This window comes from Ruditapes philippinarum, unplaced genomic scaffold (genome assembly GCF_026571515.1).
Source record: "Ruditapes philippinarum isolate M1 unplaced genomic scaffold, ASM2657151v2 ctg3746_1_1_1_1, whole genome shotgun sequence".
Classification (NCBI taxonomy): domain Eukaryota; kingdom Metazoa; phylum Mollusca; class Bivalvia; order Venerida; family Veneridae; genus Ruditapes; species Ruditapes philippinarum.
The window spans coordinates 13,078-36,317 of NW_026860040.1; the positions used below are offsets into that span (position 1 = coordinate 13,078).

Here is a 23,240-nt window from a genome sequence, read left to right on the forward strand (position 1 = left end):
CAGATTTTTCAAGTATAGATCACTTATGATAGTTTGGCATAAAATTCATGAATATAAATTGAACATGTAGCTGAATATGCTGAATTATTCACCAGAATATCAACAAAATATTATCAGACGTGTACAACATTGATTGCAAATAGGTTTTGGCGTTAAAAAGACACCGAAACATCGCGGACATTCTATCATCGTTTACTTGTAAGGTTTATCAGAGATTGACCTTGAGTTTGTTGGAAAAGGGAAAAAAAGTACATTTCGAATTATCGAAACGTAACAATTGAGAGGAACTTCTATGCTCCGAAATCTCTTGGTTGCTGGAAAATTGGGCCATTTTAATTTAACCATATTTTGTCACAATTTGTTATAACTTATAATTATGTTTACAATTGAAGCGAACCAACATACTTCCCTGCTACCAAATTAACATTATGTATCTGTAGGAACCAAATGGTACATCTGCTATTCCGAAGCTTATCAGAAAGGATACAAAAACTTATGTTCTTGCATGGGGAGTTCTTATTACTCAAAATTCATTCTGCAGAAATATTTGTGTTATACGGAATACGGAAGCCCATTAGTGCCATTTTATCTAAAGCGTTGGCGCACCACACTAAAAACAATATTCCGGTATCTACCGGGCAATGCGCTTGAATGATTAATTGCTAGTTTTTTCACCCATCAAAATTGGCTCCGATATACAATGTACATGTATATGTGACACTGAGTGAAGAGGTAAGAATCGTCGGAAAAAACGATATATTTTTTCTACTTTGTGAACTTGATTTCTGCAAGCGTCTATAGGTACTGCTCCAACATCGAAATTAGTTTAAAATCTTTCAATCCCTTTGTCTTAGGAGTTTTATCCTTTGACCAATGAATTATGTATTATGGCTGCTGTTTTTTCCTTATGTCTGTATCCGATGTATAATAAGTAATTAATGAAATAATAGTTCCACGGTCTTATGCATCTGTCCTAGAATTCTGGAAAAAAAGGAGGAACAATAGGAACATCTCGGCTATTATGATTGATAATCTCAGATCTGTTACATGTTATACGAATGACTTGCGTTATTCAAACTAGCTCGAAACCGCGCTAACGAAGAAAAAGTGAGTCGTTTTTACCATTAACAGTTCTTATCTTAGATATTCGTCATTAAAATCAGATCATCGTTTTTGCTCCGTTACTCTTCGCTACGAGCGTAGGGTAGTGAAGCGACAGTTAGGATATGATTTTAACGAGATTGAGATATTCGTGTAGCTGTAATTCTTAATTTATTGAAAACGTGAAATAAAGTAACATTGCGCTTGCAAGAGGCTTGCATACTAATAATTTTATTCAACCCGTTCAATAAATCTAGTATTGGATCAAGATTCATTCAATATCATTTATATACGAAAATATAGTTATCCAAATTCCAAAAACCGCTAGCAATTTCTCATTATTGCGCCCGCCGCATTGTTGATTAATATGTTTATAGAGATGCAGCGTATGGTGGCTGATTTGTGCCATTCGTGTTTACCCCCGCGACCTGTTAAAATGGCGGGGTTGCGAGGCGAAAACACTCATGCACCTATCAGCCACCATAGTCCTGTATAATCCACTGTCGTCTATGAACAATTAACTGAGTCATAATATTCTATATTTATGCAGATTTAAGGACAGGGATGACGAAATACAAACATCATCAATTTACGACTCTCATTTCCATCATGTTAGATCGATTTGTCCCAGATGTATATTAAGTTACTTGACATGTACAGTGACCGGTCATCTACAGACATTTCTAGCTATGCATGCATTGCTTCCTAATTCATATACACGGAATGATATCGCCGTGACATACTAATGAACGTGAATGCAAGTCTTCAAATAATGCCGTCACAGTGAAATCACTTCCTTACGTGACAAAAATGTACTTAAAATATGTACATGTCCGTGGCTTTGCACTTAGTATATGTCAGTGTTTATTAAGTGAAATTTTAACAATTTAAAACACAAAAAGAAAGTCACCGGTCGGAAGTGACCGTCGGTTCTTCATTGTTAAACTGATCAGTTACGCATGCGCACTTCGCCTCAAACTCTTAATTATTAAGAGTTCGACTAAATAAGTAAGTTGAAAAATCCCTGTCTATATGATTAAGAATGACATTTATTTTCTAAAAGAACAAGTGTGTAAAAGAAACGACTCAAAATCTCAAGTTCATGAATTGTTGTGTCTCGTGCCCCTTAATTGTTATTTCCTGTCAATTTTAAGTTTATAGATAAAATGCCTCAATGTCCTATATAATAAGTGAGTTAAATACGTCATAATCTCGGTATCGTCTGTCTCGCGAGACTAAAAGATCGTTAAAGTGGCGGCGCCCATCAATTTATATTTCGATAAATAAATAAATATTGTCTTAAAACAAAATATTCACTGTTACACGGTTAATTTCAACAGAAAACCGTCACGGTGCCTTTTTTATTTAAAGAAAAATATTGATATAAGACATAAATCAAAATATATCCGTCCCTATTCCTATAAGTTTTTTTCCACTTGTAATCAATACACAATTATATAATAAGCAACTTTTCAAAAATAATAATCATTATAAATTCAGTTACTAATATAAATCATTTATAATTTTTCTATGTTAATCCGTCACCAATATAGTGGTTCGTTTGCTTTAAAATCTTATTTCGTGTAGAAAAAATACATCTTCGAAATCTATAACAGGAATCCAAATATAATAATTTGAAAAAATAATGAATTCTGACCCTTCTTATTAATATGTAGTATATAAAAAACGTTGCATGTTTATAAAAAACAAGATATGTTTGTAAAACATGTATGCCCCCTATCAGCAGCCAATTAATCATGTGATAAGGTTATTATGCATGACTTCTGACCCAGTGATCAAACAATTAATAAGGGTTATCAAGTATCTACTGGTCATGACATTAACCTTTGACCCCTTGACCCAAAACTCAATAGGGGTCATCTGCTGGTCACGACCAATCATCATACAAAGTTTGAAGTTCCTAGGCCTAAGGGTTTTTAGTTAATTGATCAGAAACCATTTTTACCTACAAGGTCAATGTGACCTTAACCTTTGACCCCTTGACCCCAAAATCAATAGGTCCTCTGCTGGTCATAACCAATCACCATACCAAGTTTGAAGTTCCTAGGCCTAAGGGTTCTTTAGTTATTGATCGGAAAGCGTTTTAACATACAAGGTCAATGTGACCTTGACCTTTGACCCCAAAATCAATAGGGGTCATCTGCTGCTCATGACCAATCACCATGCCAAGTTTGAAGTTCCTAGGCCGAAGCGTTCTTTAGTTATTGATCAGAAACCGTTTTTACTTACAATGTCTATGTGACCTTGACCTTTGACCCCTTGATCCCAAAATCAATAGGGGTAATCTGCTGGTCATGACAAATCACCATACCAAGTTTGAAGTTCCTAGGCCTAAGCGTTCTTAAGTTATTGATCAGAAACCGTTATTACTTACAAGGTCAATGTGACCTTGACCTTTGACCCCTTGACCAAAAACTCAATAGGGGTCATCTGCTGGTCACGACCAATCATCATACAAAGTTTGAAGTTCCTAGGCCTAAGCGTTTTTAGTTAATTGATCGGAAACCGTTTTTACCTACAAGGTCAATGTGACCTAGACCTTTGACCCCTTGACCCCAAAATCAATAGGTCATCCGCTGGTCATGACCAATCACCATACCAAGTTTGAAGTTCCTAGGCCTAAGGGTTCTTAAGTTATTGATTGGAAAGCATTTTTACCTACAAGGTCAATGTGACCTTGCCCTTTGACCTCTTAACCCCAATATCAATAGGGGTCATCTGCTGGTCATGACCAATCACCATACCAAGTTTGAAGTTCCTAGGTCTAAGGGTTCTTTAGTTATTGATCCGAAACCGTTTTTACCTAAGGGGTCAATGTGACCTTGAACTTTGACCACTTGACCCCAAAATCAATAGGGTTCATCTACTGGTCATGACCAATCACCATATCAAGTTTGAAGTCCCTAGGCCTAAGGGTTCTTTCGTTATTGATCGGAAACCGTTTTTACCCAAGAGGTCAATGTGACCTTGACCTTTGACCCCTTGACCCCAAAATCAATAGGGGTTATCTACTGATCATGACCAATCACCATACCAAGTTTGAAGTTCCTAGGCCTTAAAGTTCTTTAGTTATTGATCGGAAACCGTTTTTGCTTACAAGGTCAATGTGACCTTGACCTTTGACCCCTTGACCCCAAAATCAATAGGGGTCATCTACTGATCATGACCAATCACCATATTAAGTTTGAAGTTCCTAGGCCTTAAAGTTCTTTAGTTATTGATCGGAAACCATTTTTGCTTACAAGGTCAATGTGACCTTGACCTTTGACCCCTTGACCCCAAAATCAATAGGGTTCATCTACTGGTCATGACCAATCACCATACCAAGTTTGAAGTTCCTAGGCCTAAGGGTTCTTTAGTTATCACTCGGAAACCATTTGGTCTACGGACCGACGGACCGACGGACCGACAGACCGACGGACCGACGGACCGACAAGTGCAAAGCAATATACCCCCTTTTCTTCGAAATGGGGGCATAATAATCTTAGAAAAAACATTGACTATTGAGTTGAATTTTGATTATTATTATCATTATTATTATTATTATTATTATTATTATTATTATTATTATTATTATTAAATTATTTCGTTTCATTTTGTGTGACGTTATACTTTCTCCAGGCTATTTACCGCATACATGTATTAACCCTCACAACTTTGTAATATATTTACGTATACATGTATTGTGTATTGAGTGAATAATATATCTTGAAACAAAATCAAGAAATTTGTTTAAGTTACTACACTACCAATAATCAGATCCATGCAGATTTCAATTTGATTTGAAATGGGTTTTTTTGTGTGTTTTTTTTTCTTCAAGTTGACCACACACATGGACATGCGCTCTTCTGTTGGTGAAAAGTCTTATCTCATAATAAGAATTAGACAGATCAGAGATATATGTAATAATAAATTTGAAATTTTTATTAAATTCTAAATCGAAATAAAGGGCTATACAATCTTTAGAATTTTGTTGTTTTGCTAATGAAGAGGGAATATCTTGATGATGTAGAACGATGTCATATGAATAGCAATTATGAGGCTTAAAGGTGACAAATAAAATTAGATTATTTTATCTTGCTTGAACTTGTACTTAAATCTGAATAAAAGTAGAGCAAATAATTTATAGTTTGTCCTCGGGACAATAGCACAGTATATATACAGTCATTTAGTTTAACCTTGAACTGTTCATCGCTTCAATTTGTTATGGGTTTTTTTTTGTCCTTTGATCTCCGCATAAAAACCTCGTCCGTCTTCGTCATTTTCCGTGAATTCATCCTTAAAAAGTCGGTATACTTCGTTGTTTTCAGTAAAATCAATCTAAATAGAGTTTTAATGTCAAGATTGAGAGAGAAAGAAAAGCGAATAGAATGTCATGTTGCAGGCTCGGTTGGATTGTGCTTGTTCAGGGCCGGTACTGAAAAAAATGCAAGCTTCCGTAGGCCTATATGCCCCCAAGCACCGACCTGAGCAGAATTTAACATATATCATTAAATGGTTGATTTTTTACAAACCGACATAAGTGGTCAAATAAATTCATTGTGCCAAGAAAGTAAATGGTGTTTTTTAACATGTTTATAAAAAAAACCAAAAAAAACACACAAACAAAAGCTGTGTGACCCTGTCTATTCGAAAAGAAAAGAGCAAGACCTATCCCCATACCGCCTCCTTGGTCGAGGGGTTATGGGGTTAGGTCTTGCTTTTTTCTTTTCGAATAGACAGGGTGACACATTAGATGACTTCTAATCCAGTTACTTCTCTGGCGTGGGTTCGATCTCCGGCAGATGCTTTGGTAGTTAAGCACGGAGGAAGGTAGTCTAGAACTGGTGTTACTCTCCAGGAAAGATGGTTAGGAAATTACCCGCCTGTATGACTGAAATACTATTGGGAAAAGGCGTAAAGTCGAAACAAACAAACAAACAAGCCTATCCCCGTCGCATCAGCTTAATGCGGCCATCAGTTTTTTTTTTTTTTTTTTTTTTTTTTTTTTTTTTTTTTTAACAATTCTCCCTTTTTTTCCAAAGTAACCATTTCTGTAATTATATCTTGGAAAAGCCATTTTCTAAGTATATTTTGGATCAGCCATTTCTCTGACATGTTCTATATCTTTAACGTCAATACACTTACACCCTATACCTTATATGTTTTTTTCAGGTTTTGTGCCAAAAATATTTTGCTTTTTGGCACAATCATTTAAATTGATGTTCATTTTTCATGTTTTGTGAACATGTTTCGGCAGGTGTACTTTAGGCAATCTGTTTTTCTCATTTTTACAGTGGTATAGTCTGATTTTATTGACCTGTCAATTATGAATACATTATAGCACTCATTTACATATTCGATCCCACTTCGGTTTTTTCCGTTTATTTTACGAGAATTAATATGGAGTGTATCATTTACGTTTGGAAAACTTTCACTAGATTAATGTACGTTCTTGTAACATCCGCAATAGCACAGTCGGTTAAGTGATTACCTTAAGTATGAGGGGTCCGAGGTTCGATCCCCTTTTTTGACACTCTTTTTAGACTTATTCTTTCTTTATTTTTAAGTTTATCTTAATGAAAATGGTCAAGCGCTTGCAATTTGTCTACACGGATATGAACCAACTAAGAAACACTGAATTGTTACATTTTATATTGTATTTATTTATTTTAATCGGAATGAATTTTCAGTATTAATTCTTAAACATTGTTATATACAAATGTATAGTATTTACAAAAAGGTGCAAAACATATTAAAAACGGAACAACCATAACTTAAAAACATGTTCAAAATAGTTATGAATAAAAAAAAATACTGGACATACTCTGTCTCGATCCTACAACACGTTAAACATTCAGATAAAATATACCCGTGGTTTACCCTATTGCACTATAACGGTCAGTGTAACTAATTCAAAATAACAAGATGAATTTAATCACATCTTACTGCGCACATCTCACGGAATTTACCGAACATTTATCGAATATTAATATATTCTGTGCATTGACCGTATAATCAATATGGAATTGACAGGTTAATAAAATCAAACAATAGTAACATACTTTTGTGTTTCTTTGTTGTGTCCGGGGAATGCGTTTTTCTTTTGCTTTTGCTGTTCTTTGATGTTGTTCTTTTGTTGTTGTTTTTTGTTGTTCTTGTTTTTTAGCGGGGGTACCAGCTTTTGACAATTTCAATCCAAATTTATATGTGCTTTAAACTATCTTAAATCATCTAAATATTCAAACGTTTAAAAGGTGAACGTGTTTCGTTTCTTCTATCGTTACTATATTTTTGTAAAAATGCATGTATAATTTGCTAAGTTGATTTGCCGTGGCTTTTCTGCGCTGCAAAAAATTGCCATAGCAATGAAGGGAAAAATCACACAATTTTTTTTTTTAATTGTCTGACCAAAAAGTAATCATCATCATCATCATCATCACCATCATCATTTTAAGCATCAATATCATTGATTATATTGTATACCTTTATGTTATGTCATATTTATATGTGATAATATTAAAAGAATAATATTATTAATAATGATAAAAATAATAAAATTACAATACTATGCTATTATACTATTAGTATATTTATATTAATAAAAATATCAATATAAAATGCTCTACTCTGCCCTGCTATGATATACTATGCTGTGATACGCTACGTTTTGCTATTCTATTATATTCTATTATATGCTTTGTTTTACTATGCTTCGCTACCCTACCCTGCCCTGCCCTACCCTACACTACCGTATATCCTATTCTTTATCCTATCCTATATCCTATGCTATATTTTTCCTATCCTATATCTTATAATATCTTATTCTATATCCTATCATCTCCTATTTTGAAACTTGACATTTTCTTGATGTATGAACAAAAAATTTAACCTGTAAGTAATGAAGAAAAAAAAATTGTGCACAAATTTCGTCTATAAATCTATAAATAAAATATTTGTGTATCCTTGAACTGTTGGTTATTTCTAGTGGGAAAAAATTCTTTTCGAAAAATTTTAAAAACCAACTAGTTTTTTTTATTCTTTCAACGGCTTTGAATTTCCCCCCGCCCCAATTTAAATTTTTTAACAAATAGGTTTTAAAAAAAAAATATTTTTTGCAACCCAAAAAAAACCCCGACAAAAATGGAAAAAAAAAATTGGTTTTAATTCCCTTTAAAATTTCATATTAAATGACCCTCAAATTTAAAGCTAAAAATTTTTTTTGCTCCCCAAAAATTCCCCAAAAAATTGTTAAAAAAATTGGGGGTCCCCGGGGGAACATTTGCTGGGTTTTTCTTTTTCAAATTCAAAATAAATTTGAATTGGGGGGTTTTTAAGGGTTTTGGGACAAAAAAAAGCAACGCATATTAAATTTTTCATTTTGATATACAAATGACATGCCTGAAAATTGCCCCGAAATTTTTTTGGTGGTAATTTTTTTCCCCCCAACTTTTTTTTTCTACATTAAGCCGATAATGCGAAAACACAAAGACCTTGTCACGTTTCTGTATTTTCGAAATTTTTCGGCACTCGTAGTGAATTAACTTTTAATTTGACTTTTTTGCCTCCTAGTAAAAAATGCACTTTTTTCTTATTTCATTTACATGAAAGTGAGACTAAAAAAATAATGGAGCATCACACTAAATACCGTATTCCGGTATATGCCGTACAAGGCACTTGAATTAAAAAATGCTAAAATCTTGCCTTTTTTACCCAACGGTCTTTTTCACGCCGATTTTTTGTATATAAATGCATGAAAAATGTCATAATCGGTGAAAAAAACGATATTTGTCTGTTTTGTGATCATAAATTTTGCAAGCGTCTAGAGGTACTGCTCCAATCCTGTAATGAGTTAAATCCTTTACTTGACGTTAATCACATTCATTAGACGCATGGTTATACAGTCCTACGCATATATAGTATATATAAAAAAAGCTGGTCGAGTTTACACGATTTACATTAATCACTTAAAGGCACAGTATTCCACATTTATTCACGAATAAAGAGCAAACTTCAATTCAATATTCAATACATTGTATATTTATTTCATATAGCATGTAACATATGAAATACAATGGAAATGTATGGACTTACTAATGCTTATACAATAATAATTGACAAAGGTTATCTGAAGAGCTAATAACATTAAAAATGTTTGTTAGTTTGTTAGTTTCTTTGTAAATTAGCATAATATATAAATTTTACATAGATTTTGACCAGTTTTCCGGTTAGTTTCAATTAGCATGTTTGTGGTTTTTAAGGTATGCCATGTGTAATAATAACGTTTCAAATTTTGTTTACGTAGTTCTCTAAATTTTGGACAAAGTAAAAATGATAAATAAACATCAATTAAACATGATATTCATTTTTGATCGTATTAGAATTACAATTTAAACAAATACACTGCGTCATATGAATATGTATGTAATGTGGCGTACTATTATCAAATCATATGAAGTTGTAGATATTCTGAATTTTGTGAAAAAATCCTGAATGTCTGCGACTGCCGGAAAAGCATTTTTCCCAACTTCCAAATCAAGAACGATAGCTATCAGATATTTATCATCTTCAAAAAACACCAAGTTAATACCTAGGAACGGTGAACACAGACGAAAGTGTTCAGGTGAGTGTATCTGAACTGCCTTAAAGATTGTTAAACTGACTACATTGTAAAACAATTTCAGAACAACTGCAAAAGGTCAGCAAAAGCAAAAGCAAAAAATAAATGGAGGGTTTGCTTGTATTGCCAGGCTTGTACAACTGCAATCCTGGAACTATTTATTTTAAATATACAAATAAATGAAAGCAAAAAACCCCATTCTGCATTGAAAAAGATAATACCTGTACCCAAATCTGTTCCATCTGCCAGATTTTGTTATTTTCAAAACTATCAAAGTACCGGGTTCATATATTTTTGTAGCACGAATTTCATGTGAAATACATAGATAATAAATATATTATAAAAAAAACAGATAAATATATAGATACATGAATTTAAATAAAAAGCCATATCCCTATATCGTATGAAACAACACCAACAAGACAGTTGCTAAAATATGCCTTGTGTCTAAGCTGAAAATTTAAATGTTTATCATTTCAATAAAACACCGCAGTTTCGTTAAATGAATGCGTTATATGGTATAAGAGTAAAATAACAGGCACTGGTGTCGGCCCTTGAAAGAAAATGTGACCAGATTGATAAAAAAAAAACACGTGTGAATCTTAAATGTGTCAAAGAAAAAATGGAAATATAAGCCCCTTTAAAATATACTATAACAGAAAGCCGGAAACTCCATATTCGAGCCTACGAGCAAGGGGTACATTTCCCGGGCCGTTGTGAAAACAATTGTCAAGACAATTTTAAAAAAAGAAGCTTTTATCACTATTTCACATTTGTATTAAGCTTCCACATGAGACAGACTCCAAGTCTCTCGCTCTTCCCGTTCATGAATATCTATTAGGAAACGAGCACATTTGTGCTACAAATTCTCTGGTAGACAAATTGCGGCGTAAACATAGACTAATACATGTTCGTCAGCCGAGTTCGGGTCAAAATCACGTGAATTTACTCAATCGTATTATAAATATTCTAAAAACATTAAGTGGGACCACTCTGATACACGCGAAAGTCGAGTTTTAAACCTTTACACATTTCTAAGCCAGTGCATGTAAACAGCTGTTCTGTATTTAGTAAGGAATCTTCTGATTTGCCAATGGCAAGGAACCGCAACAAAACTGAAATAGATGTTGTGTTTTAGATAGATGTCTTTCAAGATTACAGAAAATAGGTTTGCATAACATAGTTTTTTTTTTTCAAACAAAGCAGCCAATATAAAATGCAGGTATCGATAGTCTCAACCATTTTCCAACAAACTGTTTTAAAAAACATCCATAAAGTCACAGATAATAATTCATGTGTGTATGCTTATTTTCGATGTCCATGTACCTCTTAGAAACATAACTGGTTTTTGCCTTTTCCATATGTTTATTTATTGTCAAAGATTAACCAAAAACAGTCGTCGTGTTAATTTCATTTGTCAATTACTTTTCTATTAAAAGGTTTTCATTTCAGACCAAGCCTCAAATATTTTCATTTTGGGCGTTCTGTATTGAAAAATCCATTTTTTTTTTATTTTATCTTTTCTTCTTTTCCACAATCAAATTTGTTTCGCATCTTAATATAAATATAAATTGCTGCCAAATGCCCGTTTTAAAATATATATATATGAAAAACCAGTAATACTCATGGTTTGTAAAGCTAGAATAAATACAATTTAAATGCTATAAATATGAAGAACATTTCATTTTAAATGTCAAATTAATGATCAGCTATCGCTATAAGTCAAAACAATATGTTTAAAAGGCCATTGCTACTTGGATGTTTCTTCTTGCAGTATCACTTTCCTTATCGATGCAAAGCACATCAGATGGTGAATCAGTAATTTATTGTCTAAATTGCCAAGCAGACCGGGTGTAAACATTAGTACATAACAACCAGAGCACAATATAGGATAAAGAATGAATGCAAACAGAAGTAGACATATACAGTTTGAGCCGGAAGGTCTTCTATAGAGGTTAATGAGCCAAAAGATTTGCAGTAGCGCTATTCGAGCATACAAGTGAACATCTAATTCGGTATAAAGCGTTCGTTCCTTATGTTTTCGTTGTATCAAGCAACCTGTTTCGTCCTGCTTTTACGAGCAAGTTCATATGTAAACAAGTACAAATGTTGCTGCAATGCAGCAATTGAGAAGCTCCGCGCAAAATAAATGTGCTCATTACAGATACCTTACCAAATTATTCCTACGCACAGGTCATGTTATATTCAGATTAAGTACTATTGTAGATTTTTTCCGAATGTTTTGTAAACCATTTTTTGCATAATTATACTTATCTTATGCACTGTCCATAACTGTCCATCGTTAAAAAGAGGGGAAAAATATTTAATATAAAAAATGCTTTCACTAGTGCCTACCTGGTAAGAAAGTAATTCCATTGAATACAAACAAGACTAACAAGACTTGTAAATGTTATGTGACATGACTGTACTGTGTTCTGTTTCAGTAACAGAAGACAGATGATAGAAATATCAAAGTCTGTTATAATTGTTACAAATATACAATAGTAACAAAAGGGACTAATATTATAATATAGTAATGTTACATACATATTTTTCATGTCAAATTAAAAAAATGGTTTCTTTCAATACTGAAAGTAGAACACACTCAGGAATGAAAAAATGGGATGAATTTCCAGAAGACCAAATTAAGGATTTTTTTTTGTTTGTTATACACGCGTTACATGGTGATACAGTATTTATTTATTGTTTGTTTCTGTTGTTGTCATGATATCTAGCTATAGCCTATGCTTAAGGTGATTCCGCTTTGTCAGTCATGTTTGTTTTAACTAAAGTCTGTCCAAAGTGAAAGTAGGCCAAAATTCATATAACAACAAAGCTCTTATTGTAAAATGATGAACCATTTGAAAATACACTTCCAGGTTTATATTTTAAGGACAATTATAAACAAAAATAAAAATGATAACAATAAGAACATTTACCTTGAATGTGCTACATTTCAGAAGACCAAAAACATTCTGTTGCAAAGTTTTATGCACATTTCATGAATTGCAAAATCCTTTTAAAAGTCTGTTTTAGTGCCAACAAAAGCTATTTTTTGCAGCAAATACAAAAATCTTTCAAAACTTAACACCAAATAAATCAGTATCTCATGTCCTTCTAAGCACATGGCCTCCAATATTTTTTGTAAAAATGTAGTGCAAGAAAACAATCATCATTTATAGCCTTATGAATTACAATTAAAATAATAACACAATCAAACTCTAAAATCTAACCTTTTAATGTGTAACAGTGAAGTGTGTCTGTTTGTCATGTACACAAGAAATATGTAAATGATGTTTATTTTCATAGTACTACTTTTTTACACATGTCATGGAGGCCATGTTTTTTCGAGGACAGATAAACTACTTTCCTAAGATTTATGTTTTTAAAAGTTTTTGTTTGTATTTTCTGCAAAAAGTACCATTTGTTTGCACTAAAATAGACTTTAAACTGGATTTTGCCATTCATGAAATGTGCATAAAGATTTGCAACAGAATGTTTTTGGTCTTCAGAAATGTAGCCCATTCAAGGTTTTGTTTGTTTGTTTGTTTCATTTTACGCCTTTTTCAACAGTATTTCAGTCATATAGGCGGGTAGTTTCCTAACCATCGTTCCTGGAGAGTTACACCAGTACTAGACTACCTTCCTCCGCGCTAAACTACCAAAGCATCTCCCGGGGATCGAACCCACGCCAGAGAGGTAACTAAATTAGAAGTCATCGACTCTAACCCCTCGACCACGGAGGCGGTGCCCATTCAAGGTAAATTTCTTATTGTTATCATTTTTATTTTTGTTTAAAATAGTCTTTAAAACATAGAATTGGAAGTGTACTTGCAAATGGCTCATCATATAATAATGTGAGCTTTGTTGATATATGAATTTTGGCCTACTCTCACATTGCTCAAACTTTGTGTAACCAAACTTGGCTGACAAAGCGGAATCACCTTATTGAGGATCCATCCGCTCGCAAGGCTACAAAATCCAGCTTTCGCTGTCGGGTCGGGACCCCCGAACATGTCACCATTCATACCATTATCACAAAGTGGTATGCTGTACCAATGACGCTAATGTTTAATTATTTCAAAACAACCAATATATCAACATGTTATTATTAAACATTTAATTTCATAAATATAAATTAAAAATAATTATCAAAAGCAAAATTGTAAAAAATCTTTTGCCTGAAATCTTCTTTATATTGACAAATTCAATCACTGATAGTATACTTGATATGCTGTGCGTAAATGTATTTCAAAATGAAACAAATTATAATTGCATGAACTACTAAAAAGGGAAATAACAAATGTATAACATTTATAGCTATTTATAGCTTTCGAATTTATGTAACAGCAGATCAGCTTTCCGGTTCTCATTCATTAATATGACATGCTGCGAATGACCGACGGGGAAACCAATATAGAAATCGAAAGGAGTTCTTGAATGCGGATTTATTTTTAGCTGTTAATCGAAAGGATTTATTGCTCAAATCCGGGCCCATGGACAAAAAAAAAGTAAACACAAATAGCTCCGCGCCTAATAAATGTTTTTTACTCCGTTAATATACAGTGCAGCAGGGTCTTACAAATTAGAATTTATATGTTTTCACTGAAAGAAGAACTCGTTAGTTTGTACTTCCATTTATGAAATGCTGATGAGACGAGAAAGTTTTGACATTAAAGATAATTCGAATTTGCTAGCAACAAAAAACCTAGTGGTGAGCGTGGAACTTTGGACAGTTTGTTATTTGTCGCCTATGCAACTGGTGCAAATTTACCGCCCATTTACATCTTCCCAAATGATTGGATGTCTAGATCATTAATTGCAGGAGCTCAATTACAAACTATAGATTTGACACTAGCTGAACCTTCTAGAAGGTAGAATATTTTATCCGGGACCAGGAGCTAACCAATTTCAATTGTTTTAAATTAAAAGTACACAAATGAATGTTATATTTTGCAAAATATAATATTTAATTGACCCTGCTCGACACAGATGTGTTATAGCAAATCACTTAAATCGGAAATGAATAGTTAAGATTTAAAGACAATGTAACCTTAAATCGTGTTTGAGTAGTCGGTTTTCAATATTCAGGCATACTGCACTTTAGTGTATAAAGTTTATTAGGACATAATAATGATATATTAGGTAATTGTTAACGCAAAATACGAAATGTTTTGAAAAAATCAAAGATATTACATTTTATCTTGTCTGTTAAAAAATTAATGCACGCGCTGGGAGAAAATACTACTAGTATTTGATTGGACCTTTACTTATGATCATCGTGACTGAGTCGAGTCATACATATAGATATATATACTAAGCAGGTCATTTAAAACTTCCTGAACTTGCACAGTGTTCAAAGTTTGGATTAATATTAGTCGAGTTTTCACGATAAACAAAATTCCTTGAAAAAAATGAATGTGGTATTAGGATTTTGTTTGTTTTCACTAACTGGTAATGTATAATATTATTTTATGTCCTGGTAAATTAATAATGCTGCAATTGAACATTTTATTGTATGATAGATAGCTCAGATTGTCTCAATAATAATTCCTAAAAAAACATCATTTTTTGATCCTTTAGACATTGCACATAGGAGTTTATATATAGTACAGTCCCTGGGGACCTTTTGTGTGCAAAAAAGGTCCATGGATAAATGATATACCAATGTAAAGCTAAATGTTTGAAGTTTACAAAAAATTTGGGTAGACATGTCAAATCATGGTACGTGTTGAGAAATCCAAGATGGCCGCCAAGATGGCCGCCAAATTATTGAAAAATGGCTAATACGCAATTTATATGATAAAATTAGTTCTGTTTTGTATTTATTTTGGTACAGGTGATGTTAAAACTTCACATCCTATTGGAACAATATGAAAATGGAGGCATTTCCATTTTTTTTTCATATTCTCTGAATTTCATAGATAAATTTGCTAAAAAATGCATGAAAAAAATATCAAAAATTGATATGGGGCTGACATTTTTTACTACTAGCTAAGGCATAGCGGTTTAAATGAATATTTTTACTATATACTACAAAGACTTGAACAAGATCATACTAATATTACCCTTATTTTTATCTTTATTGTAAAAGAATGTGGATTCTGATATTCTTAAAGTGGGTGGGGTAACGAAAACTAAGTCTCATTATTTTGTTAACTGGTTTGATATGATAATTAAAACTGAATAGTCAACATGTATTGCACTTTGGCATGTACCCAAAGTTATAAATAATTAAGAAACTTAGACTGATATTTTGTTTATCAATATGCAACATGTTCGATTGCCATGGCAACGGACAAGTAAAATGAAAGACACAACTGAAACGTATAACACTTTCAACTTTTAGCATTTTAAGCATGTTGTTAGGAATTACACAAACTTATAGATAAATAATCTGTGCACAATGCCATGGTTACAAATTGAAGAAACATTAAAAGAAGTCACATTTATCAACACAGATAACAGCCGATATTTTGAAATTAGATGAATAAATTTATTTCAAGAATTTGCATCATGCATTTGCTTTTTTTCAAACTGCTATACATAGAAAAAGGTCATGTCAAATGTGAATGTTGTTATGTTTGGAAAGGATAATTAATGGTGATAATAATAAGTAAAAGGCAGTCTTAAGGTAGAAATGTATATAAACATTATCAAAGGGTAAACATTTAAGACTTTGCAGCTAAAACGAGAAATAAATAGGTCACTGTTTCAAATTCTAGGTCAACCAATATCAAATTTTAATGACAATCGAATTTATTGTTGAGTTCAAACTTTTTGGTTGTAGCTTGTATTATGAAACTCTAACTTGCATTAAATAAAATTCTAGGTCAACTGATCTCAGTGTATAATTCTGCATCTGAAATTTTACAATCAAAATACAAAGAGATCACTAGAACAGATTAAGGTCAGCTGGCATGTCATATTGTATCTGTTATCCAAATATCTTTAGCTTCAAAAACAAGAAAGTAAGTCACGAGGTCTTAAATTCTAGGTCACCTTATACCAGTGGGCCATGATTTGAACAATCAAAGAGGAACACAAGACAATTCTTCCAACCAAATGGTCTTGCATTGTGGTTTCTGACATAAAGAGTTTTTTTATATAAAAATTGACATCTAGACAGGGCCATTTTTATGCTCCCCGAAAAATTATGGGGGAGTATATAGTCGCCGGGCGTGTGTCCAAAACCTAGTCGGGTTCAACCGGCTCTTGTTTTAATCCAGACCCATGATCATTGTTTGATGCCTGCAAACTTAGAACTTTACGGAGAGTGTCGGATGTGAAGTCCAGGCATCTCTTGTTCCACAGACAACAAATGATCTTGGACATCAAGTTTTACGGTCATTTGTCTGTCAAAAAAGTTCGTACCGTAGCTTAGTAGAAATTGGTCATTGCTCTTCTGGTTATTTATCCATGAAAGTCAGATAGTTTAACCAACCTTCAAGCTATCAACAAAGAAGTGTTGAAATTGGCGTATAACCCAGACCCGGTCCTTTCATGATTTGAAGAAATATGGTAAAAGTCTTCTAGAAATTGTTTCACATGCTCTAAACAATGGGGTTAAAGGGATGATTTTATAAAGGATTTCATATATAAGTAAGACTATGTAAATAAATTGACCCTTGGGAAAGGTAATTATAATCAAACGGATCATGATTTTACCAAGCTTAGAAGTTGTGTATTATTACTATTATATGATTTATATCGTGACATAAATTGATATGGTCATAGAATGAATGCTTCACACTTAAATATCAAAGCATTTTATTTATGGAGAAGAAATTTTTCAAAGCCTTTTCTTTATAACAGAAAGTAAAATGACTCCTGACGTTAGGTCAACTTTGATCAGATTGTCAAGATTTGAAAAATAAATTAATTTTTTTTTGAAAATGCTTTTAACCCAAAATCTAAGATCTGGTCATTTGGTTTTGGAAAAAAAAATGATTTTCAAAAGTTTTTCAATGTGTCTCCATATGAACTAAGTTGACCCTAGGGGTGGGTTAAATTTTCATTTGAATAAATTTTGTTTGTACTGGTCTATAAAAGGCTACAACAGAAATAATTAGCTATAGGCATCGGTTTGGGAGAAGTTATTTTTTTTAGCTTTTCCTATATGTAAATTGAAGTGACCCCTGGCATAAATGAATTTGCCCACAAGGTCGTGATTTAAGCAAATTTAATAGTATTCTATACTAGGTCCTGCAGTTATGGAGAAGAATATTTTCATGGTTTCCTATATTTACACTGTGTAAAGAAAGTTTACTCCGGGGCTTTGCAAGAAACATAAATGTGTACTTCTTGAGCTTTTACCAACCATGACCTGGATGTTGTGTCATGCATATCATAAGCTCATCGTCTCATGATGGCGATTATTTGTACCAAGTTATTTAAAATCTTCCATAAAGTCAAAAAGTTATGGAGAACATATAACCTTGACCTTAGTTGCAGCAACCTGGATGTGGAGGTCTGTAGATTGTGTCGTGGTGGGGATCATTTGTGCTAAGTATTTTAAGTATTTTTTAAACCTTAGAATTGTCAATAAATTATAGAGCGGACATGAAAAAAAATGTTTTTACATTGGACCGTTGAGTGTGACCCTGACCTTCAGGGTTGGGACTTGCTTATTGTGCTCTGCCAATGGTGTCATAATGTTGATCACTTCTGCCAGTTTATCTTAAAAACATTTCAGAGGTTTAAAAGTTAGAGACAGACGCGAAATGTAGACTTTCTAACATATAAACTGTAAGTGTGACCCTGACCTTTGGGGTAGCAATTCAATTATTGCGATCTGCACATCGTCTCATAATGGTGATCAATTGTGCCATGCTATTTAAACAAAATTTCATAGGTTTAAAAGTTATGGAGGGGACACGAAATGTAGATTTTTACACATTTGACCTTTAAGTATGACACTGACCTTGGGGGTAGCAATTCAATTATTGCGATCTGCACATCGTCTCATAATGGTGATCAATTGTGCCAAGCTATTTAAACAAAATTTCATAGGTTTAAAAGTTATGGAGGGGACACGAAATGTAGATTTTTATACATTTGACCTTGACCTTTAGTGTAGCAACCCAATGTTTGCGTTCTGCACATGTTCTTATACTGGTTATCAATTGTGCCAAGATATTTTTTTAAAATTTCAGCGGTTAAAATGTTGGAGCGGATACGAAATGTAGACTTTTTAACATTTGACCTTAAAGTGTGACCTTGACCTTTTGTGTAGCAACCCAATTATTGCGCACTGCACGTCGTGTTATAATCATGGTGATCCGTTGTGCCAAGTTATTTTAAAACTACAGCGTTAAAAAGTTATGGAGCGGACACGAAATGTAGACTTTTTATTATTAAATGAAGACTTTTAACATTTGACCTTAAAGTGTGACCTTGACCGTGGGGTAGCAACCCAATTATTGTGCTCTGCATATTGTCCCGTTATGGTGATCACTTGCGCCAAGTTATTTAAAAAAATCAGGGGTTAAAATGTTATGGGGCGAAAGTGTTACGGACGGACAGGCTGACAGACGGAGTCCATTCCTTTAATCCCATTTCCGCTACGCGGAAGGCGATTAACAATGTTGGTTTAGTCCCATCTGAAAAAGCCATACATATAAAAGCTCAAGATCTTTTTATTTATTTCTGGGAATATTTGAAAACATTACGCATTGTCAGTTCTATTTTTAACTTCTGTGACTAAGATATACAATAATCCGATTCGTGCCAAAAACAACAACAAAACAAAATTTCTGTCAAATTTTATCAAATATAATAGCCTATTTTTACGTCACATCAACACTTTAAAAGGCTTTGTGGCGACTTTGCTACTTTACTGAGGAAGACCTCAATATGTTTCCCTCCGTGCATTATTTCATAATATTGACACCTTCTGGTCATCTTTTAAGGCAAATCAGAATTACAAAGTCTATTAATTTGGCTTATTCAAATAAAGAAAGCAGTAAAATTGTTTGTAAAATAATGAAATCTAAGTCATATGTTCATCCTGATTCCAAATTAAAATATATACGTCCTGAATTTAATCTTAATTTGGAACACACTAGTGTTCATGTGAGTACTACTCATGTGTATTACATGCTACCGGAGAATTTGAGAAATGCTGTTTTTCCTCATCTCCAATTACATTGAAACTTTGGTTTTAAGACTGCACTTTTATAATGACTTATTTAAAACAGAAAGCTTATATGAATTTTGGATACGTTCAGCCGCGGGTTATTCCACATGATTTATTGATATTTATTGATGATGAAAAATAACGAAACTGTAACAGTTGATATGATTACCAATCATATGAATGTCTTTGAGATTTTATTTGAATGCTTACCTGTATATCAGTTATAGCTTATTACTACGTGACGACAATTTACATACTTTTTTGTGTGAGTGGAACAAAAATCGCTCCCAAAGTTTTACAAACACATATTTTTCCTATAACTGGTAAAAAACGGTCGAAAACAAAATCAAAATCATTACACCAAATTTATTAAGTGCCTTTCTGATATATATAACATGTTTAAATGCGTTAAAATCAACAAATTTATATCACAGTTATAAACATTATAAAAGAATACTCGGCATTAAATGAAATTTCAACAATTATACAAATCTAGATATGACTATGTAAAACTATTTGCATATAAACATACCCTTAAATTCTTTTCAACGTGAATTATAATAATATCATTAAACAGACCGCCATCTTCTTAAATAGTCACATATTTCTAAAGAACGAAGTGAGACTGCGGTAACAAAACTCATATTGTTTACATATCGGAATTACTTATATTGTATAATTAATTTGAGACTTTTAAGTTTTAGTTTTGTGTACATTCTTCTGTAGCTTGTTCTTAATGTATACTGGAGTTTGTCCCTACTGTATCCGATTTTCAATAGGTAAAACAATGGAGATTCTATACAACGTTTTAGGGATTCTGTTTTTCTCTATTTTAATGTGTTTAAATGGAGGGGTTGTTTTTGGTAATAAGACAAGATGCCATTTGATGAACAGTCCGGAGTTTGTTGATGATCATTTAAGACATACTGACCGTATAACAAAGCATTAGGTGGTCTGACCTGTAGGTCACAAAATAATTTATAAAGAATTTTGAGGCAACGGTGGAATATGGCCTGAAATGATAAAACTGAAAGCCTCATACGTTTCCAGATTTCTCTCATTTTACCACTTTGTTGCCATGGCAACAGAACCAATTAATGTTGTTGGTAGAATGAAAATCTACCTTTTAAAATATTATAGACTTAAGAACATTTTAAAATGTATCTTGTTGGTTATTCTTAGTCTTAATAATCGTTATGTATCAGTTCACTAGATATTGGGACTCAATTTTCATGTACCCCACCCACTTTATGAATGTCAGAATTCACATTCTTACACAATAAAAATAAAAATAAGGGTACAATTAGTAAATTGTTGATCAGGTCTTTGTATAATATAGTAAAAATATTAGTTTTCACCACTGTGCCTCGACTGATAGGAAAAAATGCCAGTCCCATGTCGATTTTTGATACTTTTTCGTGCTTTTTTAGCAAAATTTTTCTATGAAAACAAGAGTATATGTATAAGAAAAAGGAAAAGGACCCTTTTTCATATTGTTCCAATAGGATGTGAAGTTTTAACATCACCTGTACCAAAATAAATACAAAAAGAACTAATTTTATCATATTAATTGCGTATTAGCCATTTTTCAATAATTTGGCGGCCATCTTGGCGGCCATCTTGGATTTCTCAAAACGTACCATGATTTGACATGTCTACCCAAATTTTTTGTAAACTTCAAACATTTAACTTTACAATGATATAACATTTATCCATGGACCTTTTTTGCACACAAAAGGTCCCCAGGGACTGTACTACGTTAAAATAATACGGTTTTTAGAGGATGTTAGATGTTCATCACATGAGGAAAGTACAGTTAAATGAAAGATAATTTTTCAAAAATGTAGCAAAATATAATCAAATCAAAATTTTGGCTTCAATACAAAATTCCATATCAGTACTTCTAGTAACTTCCAAAAAAAAGCAACAAAAGCATCGAATTGCTTAGATAATAGGTCAATAATGAGTATTTTTAAAAAAAAAAAACTGTAACTGGGCACCAAGAAGTAAGCTTTAAAGACATAGAAATATAAAAATATCTGGTACATGATAAGAACGCCAACAAAATAAAGTGAAGAAATGTTATAATGTTATAATTTTGCAAATTTTTATCAGATTTTTTCAAAAATAAATAATAGTTAAAAAACAACAATAAACAATATAATGATATGTTTTAGTAAAACATCCAGAAATAACAAGTATTTTATTGCTTAAAAAATCATTTAAATAGATTCGTTTGTAATTTGCGACGCATCGAAAATCTTTTTTTATTAAACGCTCTTATTGGATGGATCAACTCTTATTAATTTATACTCTTTTTAATTTAAGTAAAGTGAATCGTAACCATTGTAGCCTCGATTTCACTTTCAGCGTCTAAAAATTTATATCAAATTTATGGACATCACTTTTCCTTTTTCATTTTTTTTTTTATCTCTTATTATGTATGCAACGTCTGAAACTGTAAGATAAAAATGTAATATTGTTTTTACTATTCATAAAATTCTAGACTAGATAATTATTAAATCATTCTTTAAATAGGGTATTGGTCCATATTCCTGTCCTAGAGAACATACATTTATAAATTGATAAAAATAGCAACAGAAAGCCATGTCTATTTTTTCCGTATTCTGATTTATTTCTTCGTGAGTGAATGTGTGAATGAGAACGAAGAATGGAAAGACACGCACGAACCGACATACGAACATTTTGGATTATGGGCATTACATTTGATCTGAATATGGCTATTGTCTTTATAAAACAGTTAATGCGGTTACTATGTTATAAACGAGTTGCAGGTTCAGTTTGATTGAGTCTGCTCTAATGGACAGTACTTAAAAGTGCACCCACCAGAACCGGATTGAGTAGAATTCAAAACAGCGAAATTGTGAATTAAGAAACATCCGCAGATGTGTTTGTACGGCGATTATCCTTAAACCTTTGATTAACGAATAAAAAGCGGCATATAGTCGGTCCCCGAGTAAAAGTTTCGAAACTAAATAAAATGGAATTTGGTGTGGCCAGAATTCCTGCATACCACAGATAAGTTGTCAAAAGACCACTTTAAAATGAAGGCCACATATTTTCAAGGTGATCATACAGTATTCAAGTCAGGACTATTAGAACCACCTTACAAAAATATTTATTGTAATATAAATACGCGAACCACTCAAGTAGAAAAAGCGAAATAGAAAGAACTAATAGCACCACAAACACAATAATAAAGCATTGGATACTTGTCCCAACGAACGGAGAAAATTAACAAATCGGCGGACAGACAAACCAGTGAAAGTTATATTATTGATTTGATAAATTATCGACTTCAATTTGTTTGTACTTATCTATAACGCAACCGGAAACAAATAAGTTAAATGGTGACCTTTC

At 32.7% G+C, this 23,240-nt stretch overlaps 1 protein-coding gene across 2 annotated transcripts in view; it reads left to right on the forward strand.

Annotated features, from left to right (window-relative positions):
• Positions 1-14,790: 14,790 nt before the first annotated feature.
• Positions 14,791-23,240, forward strand: part of LOC132758681 (uncharacterized) — a 35,088-nt gene continuing 26,638 nt past the window's right edge. The window contains exon 1 of one of the 2 annotated variants that reach the window (XM_060750370.1): positions 14,791-15,175. In XM_060750370.1, the coding sequence (XP_060606353.1) occupies positions 15,136-15,175 (40 nt within the window). In that variant the 5' untranslated portion in view covers positions 14,791-15,135. The remainder of the gene's footprint in view (positions 15,176-23,240) is intronic. The other variant, XM_060750369.1, reaches the window with a different exon arrangement.